This window comes from Anarhichas minor, unplaced genomic scaffold (genome assembly GCF_050575085.1).
Source record: "Anarhichas minor isolate MPS153535 unplaced genomic scaffold, ASM5057508v1 ptg000026l, whole genome shotgun sequence".
Lineage (NCBI taxonomy): Eukaryota > Metazoa > Chordata > Actinopteri > Perciformes > Anarhichadidae > Anarhichas > Anarhichas minor.
Window position 1 is genome coordinate 16,547,743 of NW_027466472.1, and position 9,758 is coordinate 16,557,500.

The 9,758-nt window shown below is 43.6% G+C and overlaps 1 protein-coding gene across 1 annotated transcript in view; it reads right to left on the minus strand.

Moving 5' to 3' along the window:
• The window catches only part of LOC142959435 (protocadherin-16-like), a 67,002-nt gene that overhangs the window by 56,890 nt on the left and 354 nt on the right, over positions 1-9,758 (minus strand). Inside the window, exon 1 of the mRNA XM_076100697.1 lies at positions 8,313-9,758. This exon is cut by the window's right edge and continues 354 nt beyond it. Within this exon, the coding sequence (XP_075956812.1) occupies positions 8,313-9,758 (1,446 nt within the window). The remainder of the gene's footprint in view (positions 1-8,312) is intronic.

Below are 9,758 nucleotides of genomic sequence, written 5' to 3' on the forward strand. Positions count from 1 at the left end.
GACTTTGCCGAGGCCGCTGTAGACAATGCATACTTTTACTGGGCACTTAACCGTGACATATCTTTTTCATGGATCCTATTAGGGTGATCAGCCACGCCTGAAAGAGTGTCTCTGTACAGTGTGCACAGGCCACTCTCAGTAAAAACACAAAAATGTAAGGTCAGTACTTTTCACTTCACATTCCAAGGTGCTGCAAGTCAATATGGTTCTGCCTCGACTGGATCATATTGGCTGCATGTCCAGCCTTCAACCTATACTGGAATAGAAAGGTGGTGCAGAGCACTGATGTGCATCATTTTAGTTTGACCTTGGGCATCCACAATCACATGTGCTTCATAAATTTTCCCCACTCTTTTCATTTCATTTAATTTCTCCTGTTTTGATGCTTTGGATCTCACAAGATGCATTTGTGAACCAATCTGGGAGGAAACTTCCTCAAGGCACTGATTAGAGAATTTCTTCCACCCTAAAGCCCCGTCTATACCAAGACACGCATATACATACACCCCAGTCCCTGGCTTTCTGTTCGCCTTTTCTGATACCACATCACACATCTTGAGTCCTTCACTCCTGCATACCAGCTCTGCCTAATTACAGCAGAGTCCCACTGCTCTCCACGCTGCCTCCGGGCTCCTCACAGAACCAGGCTCTAAACAACAATCTAAACAAAGACTTGGCCTTTCAACGCGCTTGTTAAAAGAAGCAGCACACCACTTCGAACATAAACTCTGCAGCACCAGACCAAATTAGCATTATTGATGAGTTACGCAACTCTGTGGTAATTAGTTCCCCCACTAAGTCTTTAAATCACCTTCTAGCCCTCAGAGGAAGGCAGCTATAAGCTAAGCAGTTGTCTCCTTATTACAACTAATCTGCAGGGTGAATGCATTACCTTAGAATAGATAAGGCATAACAGATGTCTTCCCTTATAATAAGAGGGGCGTTTCTGCGAGATGTGGCGAAGGCTTCAAGATATGCAACCAGCAGTGTGAGGGTGGACCACCATGGAGCGTCAGACTGGGAGTCTGGTTGCAGCAGGCCTGGGTGCCTCTCTGTCTGAAGCCAAGACAGACAACGTTGGGTAACCGCAATGTGAAAGTGGAGCATCTCTCCCCACAAACCTCCTTCTCCGTGTGGTTTGTCGCCCGCTCCCTCTTGCTATCTTTTTCTCTGTCTTACAAAGGTTGTAAAAGACCTACTCACTAGAACAGAGCCAGATACGAGTACCAGAAGATGCATTTTTGCTTGATAAATGACTACCTTGATTTGAAAAAGAACACAATCTAAATATAAATACCAATAACAACCAATGTCTATGTTTGACTTTTTCCATGTAAGAAAAAAACTTCTTGAAAAAAGCACCAAGCTTGTCAAATGTTAAAAATAAGCAGCCGTACAACAATTTTGGCTTAATGAAATGCCGGCTGAAATTGTCATTGTCATACATTTAAATCTAAGAAAACGTCTGATCAGAGATCAAATAAGGGGGAACAAAAATGCCTGGTCATATTCAATACTCAGCCCCAAGCACTAATTTGGTCCTCACAGGAGCTGAGAGCTTTCATAGCGTTCTTACCGTTAACAAGCATCTGCAAAACATCCTGCTCTAACAGTGTCAGTTCCACATTTTCCTGACCACACAGAAAGATAGCCTTGGCTTTGAATTCGTTTCCTCCGGCCTTGTTTGTATTTTGCATGTTTCCCCCTGTTTTACCACCTCTTTCCTGAAACACTACCCCCTATAACCTATTTCTCACATGGAGAGCTGAGGTTTTGACGAATCCTTTCGCTCGGCCACCTTCACAGCCCTGACCAGACCTGTTCGTAAACCAAAATTGATCTAATTGACAGCAGAATTAGGACGATCTGATCACGTGCCCCGAAGCTGAATGCTCTACTCTTTCCATGAGCTTGTTGAGCTCAGTAACATTCTTCTCAACCGTTATTTCAACTGGCAGTCAGTGCAGCAGCAAGGCTGGAGCAAAAAGGGGGGCTGAGGTTGCTGGCAGACTAAAGCGATGCATTCTTTGTAACAGTCAAGTTCTGGATACAGAGACAATTTGCTCAGTGGTTAAGATATGTTCGGGCTGTGTATATATAGTGCATGATTTTCTAGGAAGAGGCAGTTTTGTCATGAATGTAAAACACAACATGCTGCCGACTAGCTACCATCACAATACTTGCACTTCGTCATCACACTAAAGAAATGATTGGTTGCCGTTTGTTTGGGACCTAGTTTCCTGGTTACTGATTTTTGTAACCTGGCAAGCTGTCACTCAGCGTCTGCTTTCCGGTCTGGTGGCTTCTGATGGACAGCAGGGGACTGGATGGATGATTTAGCACAGATTTGCTTTGGAACAGAATGAATATCGCGAGCAGATGATGCTTCCTGATGCCCAGCTTGTTTAGCAGTGCCAACTGCCTCGCACATGTGCAGGGGGACCACGGGCTGTGAGAACAGAAGGCCTGGCAGCCCTCATCACAGCGAGCCTCTCGGCCTGCTCCCCTCTTCCCATTCAGTCGTCGCAAAGGAGAAGGGAGGCAAAGTGAATAATTGTCTCTATTTACAAAGGTCGAGAAAAAGTGCTCCTCTTAAGCCTGAACGCAACACTGTGACAACGTGACCGTGAAGGCACACACACACCTGCAGTGTGACTTCACTCTGTTGGTAATTTACAACCATTTCTTTCTTGCATCATCAAATTGGATAAGCCTGGGCCTGGTCAGACTGGGACCCACAAGGCAGTGTGTTCGCATCACTCCAGGGAGGCCCGAGTGTCTCCAGGCAGGCAGATGTGCTGCTCTCACCTGCTCCGGTCCACATGTCACCACTCCGCAGGGAAACAAGGGGAAGTTAAGAGGTGTAATTGGATCATGGAGAGGACACAACAGTGTGGGAAAAGGAAGTGGGAAGAGATAAGATGTCTGGACGGTCAAGGTGAAAGAACATAGAGAGACAAACGGAGACAAAGAGACAGGAAGAGTGAAGGAGATCCCACCCCTCAGAGTCAGAGGAGAGATCAGCAGCTGGATCCAGCTGCTGAGTCTGAGCTTTGTCACAGCTGCCAGAGGCTGACTGTCCCTCTGGAGGCTCTCAACTGTTTTCTTTCTCCCTCTCTAACTCTCCTTTCACTACACTCACATCCTTTCATAGAAACTTAGAAGTGGTGTTGAGAGGTCTGTCCCACCAGCAGCAGACAAACTGTATAGGCTCCTAATGAAATGTCTTGTCCCTTAAGAACGGCATGTAAGCCCATCTTCCTTTCTTGCCAGATGTGGGCCGGAAACCCCTCCAGCAGAGTCTAATCTCTCACACCTAGCATGACTTCATCAAAGTCTGTACTGACCCTTTACAGTCACCCTGAATTATTGTAAACACTGCTTGCTTTACCACTCAGCACTCACATAACAGACAGCTACCAACAAAGGATTCAAATTTAATGTTTTAAAAAATATCACGGACTGGCGATTTTACCTGTATGACACAGTAACAATCTTGTATAATTTAAAAGTTCAGCAGGTACAAAAATATAGTATAACAATATTACATATATACATTATCCGTTTAAAACACAAGTTATTTGGATAATAATGAAAGGAGACCAGTTAATTATTCCAAGGAAAACTCTCAGAATCAGAATTTCAATTAGCCAGTCTACAGTACACTTTGTGAATGATATACTCTTTAAGTCATTTATCAAGCAGAATATGTTCTCTGGTTCCAGATTCTGAAATGTGAGAATTTAATGCTTTTCAACTGAATAGCTTTGGGTTTTGCACTGTTGGTTGGACAACACAGCAATTTGAGGTATCACCATTGGGCTCTGAGGAATAGTGATGGACTTATGAATTTAGTAACGTTTTATATACACATAAAGAAACAGTATTTGCACTACAGTGGTCTTTCTATTCTCTTTCACAGTTTGGTGGTCAAACATCCACAGCTTAGGTTTTCTACTAATGAACAGCATTTGCTCCCAGTTACTGTATTAAACCAACATTAAAAGTGTTACCGCAGCTTTTACCTCCTCCTGTGCGGGTGGAAAGAGAGAAGCGGAGAATTTGCTGATGGACGTCTGAGCACAATAAAATGCGTTCAGCTGTCTCAAGCACAGCAACTTTGACCTGGACACCCACACTCTATTCCGATGTACATCAGTGTTTATGTTCGCTTCAGTGCCCCTGCAAGGCCCAGGAGTAAGTGTTCAAGGAAGTATTACATTTTCGGAAACATTAAGTAGCACATCCAGTTTCCTGCAATTTTACCATTCCCTGAAAATGCTGTTATACCGCAGAGCCACAGCGACGCTTGGTAGTTAACAGGAGGATAAAAAGAGAGGGGAGACCAAAAGCAGAGTCAGCTCTCCTCAAGCTAAACCAATTTTACAGGGAGACAGGCCAGTCTGGTATCAAAATAGACAAGTGAACATTGTGTTTGACACAAACCATCCCCAGAAAAAGGTCTGGTGAGAATTGATGACATGATTTGTGTACAAAAATACCAGTCTGAAACTGGCAATTTCACTTATCACCATAGTTAGTCTTATTTGGTCGTTGCATTTTACATGGAAGTTTTGCAGAACTTCAGTATGGGTGAAATCTGGGTGAAAAAGCATAATGGTGAACTGCTCGCAAATGTGGTTTTGAGACCTGCAGCTAAAACACTGAGAGGAAAAACTTTTTGTGAAGAAGCAGTGCCCTGCAAAACATATATGTTAAAATGTAGTTTTCCAAGTGGTCTCTGCTTCTAATCCCAGGTGACACTTGTGATTGTCAACTTTAACAATTTACTGTCGGAGAGTAACTTTCTAAATTGTATTTCATTTTTCTAACATGAAGGAATGGTAGGTAGGTCTATTCTACAGGGAATGTAATAGAGGTCTTCTCTAACACAAAAGAATAAAGGCAGAGGTTGTGAGAAGCAAAACTTACTTCAGCAATGCAGGCTTTCTGAAAAGGAAGCTAGAGCAAAAGCAACTCCTGCAATTAAACAGCAAACACCAGCTCTTCATGCTGCCTGTACTGCAGCGAGCATTATTAACATTTCTGGGTTAGGAAAACTATTACACTGCCCACCACATTTTTACATCAGGTAATTACAATTCAAGGACACCATGGCTCAAGGTATTGGAATAAGTGTTACTAGCACCTGCCTGGTTGTCACTAGTAGGTGGTCTCTATAGTACAAAAAAACTGTGGAAATAGAGGGACTAGTGTGAAAGAAATACATTTTTTCAATCATTCATACTTTCTCTCAAGGGCAATTATGAGTATTCCATTTCCCCATGAATGGTTGCTTTTATGTTGGCAGGAATGTAGAGGCGATTCAGAGTGCCACTTCACTGAGGTATCTCTTTCAACTACGCTGGCTTTCAAGAATTCAGAGAAATAATGAATGTGTTTGAGTGGCACTCTGCATCTGCAGTTATCTAAACTAAAAACAAGCAGGCTTTGCAATGTTGCACACAAGAAATCCTAGCCAAAGCATAACAATCCTACACAATATCACCAATGTTTTTTTTCAAGAGAATTGATGTGTTTAGTCAAAAGGTTGCCAAGACATCACTGAGACGGGAAGCAATTTGGGCGGCAAAGGAACTGATAGATGCAAAAGTTTATTTTTACAGCTTCAAGAAAGAAAAATGGAAAAAATGTTTGCTCCTTCACCCGCAGCAATCACTGTTGGTCTCATATTGCCAAGGGGGCTGCAGCGATGACAAGTGGCCCATTCTGTCATGAACATGGGGGAGGCCATTTTAAAAATTAGGTCTGGCCTATCTTCACACCCGGCTGATGAGAAATGAAGTGAGATCAGATAAGAATTGGGAGTGGGACAGACCAACAGACAGACGAGGAAGCCCCCCTGCCCATGTCACCTCCGCCACTCATGCCAGCGCTTGTCAGGGCTCATTTCCCCCTCAGCTGCTTGGAGACCCCCTCTCTACTTTCTGCTGGAGCCAGAACGGGCCCCCGAAAACAGACAGAGGGACAATTCTCAGCAGAGACACAGTCCAAACCAACCAAAAACCACAATGATATGAGGTGTAAATTATTCCCCAATGCGAGATTCTGCCAACTGGATAGCTTCATTACTTCACAAGTGAAATAACAGACAGGGAGAGTGAATGGCAAATAACCCTCCAGGCCAAAACAACCAGACTTTGCTTTAATGAATTTGTAGATATTAAGGCTGGCTGATGGGCCTCATTATCCCTAATGACATCTTGTATTACTCTTCTTCCTCATTGTCAGGAATCAAATGCATCTTTGCTTAATTACCTAATGAATGACCCGTGAAGTAATGATTTTCCCTTTCCTATTATTCTGTGAAGACACATTTGTAATAAAACACACACAGGCACACATACAAACTGAGATATGAATTGGTGCAAGAGAACATCATTTGCCATATAAATAGATCAAATAGATGAAAGCAAAGAGGAAAGCAAGCTACTTTGGTATTGTGGTTCCTTTATGGTATCAGACCTGCCCAACAAATATATTTGACCTCTACACCATCCCAAAAAACTAATAATAAAGAATAACATTTGAAATGGCCAATGAAACACATTCCACAACGCAGATCGTGGTTTTTAAAGTGTTGTTTTTCATGTCGTATTTGATTTCCTCTTTCAAAGATGACGTATTTTCTTTGCAGTAGATCTTGTATATTGAATTACAAGACTGATTGTTGTTAATAGGCTTAAGTCCTTTTTTTAGTTATCTTTCCCCTCCACACATCTCATTTTAAAGTCATCCATAAACCAAGTGATGTACAGCAGAAAGTGACAAAATATCACAGGCACAGCACTGTGGAGCCAGACTACATAAAAATAATCACAAACTGCTGTGACCTGAGGAGGGGAAGAAAATCGACACACTTCAAACACTTGAATTGATGATCACAATACATATATTATAATCTTTTTTTGGATAGAATGTGTATGGAAAAAGGAGACACTGGGAATTTCATCTGCAGAGAAAAAAAGGCAGTCATCAGATGTCTTGTTGAGATGTTTGGATGTAGAGCTGGCCCCCGGAGCAAGAGCAGTCTGTTCTCACATGGGCCGCCAAACACACGTCGGCAGCATCCAGGCAGGCCCAAGAGAGGCCAGAGAGCAGCGGCTTTAAAGATCTACTTCATACTTGGACCCTGTGAGGCCACTGATGTGTGATACTCTGAGAGTTGTTTGAGAGCAGGTAGTAATGCCCTTTGGTGGGAAGAGCTAAGGAAAGACAAAATTCTGACCAGTTTGAAAAACAAATATGGGTTTGAGATATATTCAGAGAACATGAACTTCAACCCACATTGGAAATAGTGAGCCAAAGAATAATTTATATTTTGGAGAGCTGTAAAAAAAAATTCCATAATCAATTTCAGTACATTGCTTTATCCATTATGGTTCCTGTGATTTATAATTTGGGGACGTCCCACAAGGAGCCCTCGAAGCTTCTATTTCTGCATTCAAGCCAGTAGTAGCGGTAAGGCCAGAATCTCCCTTCACCCCTCCCTCTCCCATGGCCAAACCCTGGGCCAAGATCCCGTCTGCTAGGCCCTCTGTCAGAACTGCACTCTGCATCCAACTCCTTGATTCATTCAATACTACTGCAGACACTTGTGAGAACTGTATGAAAGTCTGTACTTGTAAGAAAAAAAAAGCTTTCTGACTTGAGGAATCACTTGAATTATTAAAACAACTGACGAGCAGCCTTTTTTATAAGATCGCCAAAAAAGAACTTGAGAAAACAATATGTTTCAATGACACAGGACTGCAGTCACTGGGGGTGCTGTAATTTGTTTGAACTTTAATTCATCTTGTCGTCTATAGCCATTTTTTTCTCACGCTCAACTAGCCTAATTAAGGTGCCTTTTGAGAGTGAAGTGACATCTATTTCTTTGCATAAAGCCCTGAATTTGTCTCTGCCTGTGAGTATGTGAAAAACCCCTTTGTGCCTGGGCTGACAGAGGACTTTACACTGGCTCTGTTACCCTGGAAACCTTTTGAGAGGTGAAGGGGAGGACAGCCAAAGAGGAGATCATCTTGGCCCAAAACCGCAGGTAAATCCTCACTAAGGGAGTGCAATTTAAACAGTTTTACCATTAAAAATTAATCTTTATAGAGGAATGAAAGGAATCAGCAAAGTCCTGCTCTATTTTTCTTATGAATTTCCATTTGTTATGCTCTTCACAATTGCGACCAAGTTAAGTTCAGGCTCCTGCATGAGCTCAGCGCTGAAGTGTGGGAGTGTGTTTACATAATCAATCAATTTACAAACTTTTAATGGAACAAATCTGCAAGAAAATGTCCTACCTCAAGAATGCAGGTCCCTGGAGCTGTGTTCTCCTTGATGGACACATTGTAGAAGTTTCTCTCAAAAACAGGCTCATTGTCATTTATATCCTGAAGCACAACGTTTACCACAGCAGTGGAGGACAGGGGTGGTTTCCCTCCATCTGTAGCCACCACAGTTATACTGGGATTGGGGTTCTTTTCATAATCCAGTTGGGTGAGAGTGGTGATAATGCCCGTAATGGAGTCTATACTGAACCAGTTGGAGTAAGAACCATGGTCTTGTAGGATGCTGTAGCTAACGTCCCCATTAGGCCCCTGGTCTTTGTCTCTAGCTGTCACCTGTAATACAAAGCTCCCTGGGAACACCACTTCTGGGATCACCTGCCTGTACACTGGCTGGTCAAACAGAGGAGGGTTGTCATTGATATCAATCACCTGGATGATGAAGGATGACTCTGCCCTGAGAGGAGGAGTGCCTGAATCTGTTGCCATCACCCTCAGCTCGTAGTTGTCTCTCTCCTCACGGTCCAGAATCTGGTCCACACACATCAGATAGATGATGCTATCCTTAGTGGTCAAAGCAAACTTTCCATCTCCTCCCTCTAGCGACACATTGACGTTGGCGTACTCCCCATAGTCTGGGTCAGTGACTGAGATCCTGGCTACATACTGGCCTGGCTGTGCACCCTCTGAGATTCTGGGAGATCCATCTTCACTGAGAAAGATGATGGTCATGGTGGGCTGGTTGTCGTTGTAGTCTCTGACGTGGATGGTGACGAAGGCATTGGTCACCTCTGGCTGGGTAGCATTGTCTTGCGCCTGGACCACCAACTCGTGCACTCTCCTCATCTCGAAGTCCAGCGGCTTGTTGAGCGTGATGATGCCCGTGCGAGAGTCAATGACAAAGTAGTGGTCCGGGTCGCTTTGTCTCCTGTTGATTTCATACAGTACCATCCCATTGTCTCCTTCATCAACATCTGTTGCGAACACCTGCAGGATGTTGCTTCCTGGCTGGAGGTTCTCTGATATTATGGCATGGTAGCGGCTCTGGTTGAAAATGGGAGCGTTGTCATTAATGTCTTGTACAGTAATATCTAATGTCATTTGATCAGTCCTTTTGGGGGAACCACCATCAAAGGCCTCCAGAGATAAAGTATATGTGGATCTTTTCTCTCTGTCTAGAATGGCATTGACCGCCAAGTCCAGATAAAGAACCTCATTGCTTCCCCTCCTGGTCTCCAAGGTGAATGCCTGGCCAACATTTCCATCTTTGATAAGGTAACCCTGTGTTGTAAGCTGGCCGTTATCAGCATCAACAGCCGGCTCAAGAGGAAACCTGGTGCCGATGGCTGTCTGCTCAGGGATTTTAAACATGGCCCTTTTTCTCGGGAACATCGGGGCGTGGTCATTGATGTCATTCACCTTGATGGTCACCTCCACGGTCACACCTGTCATGGTGACTGC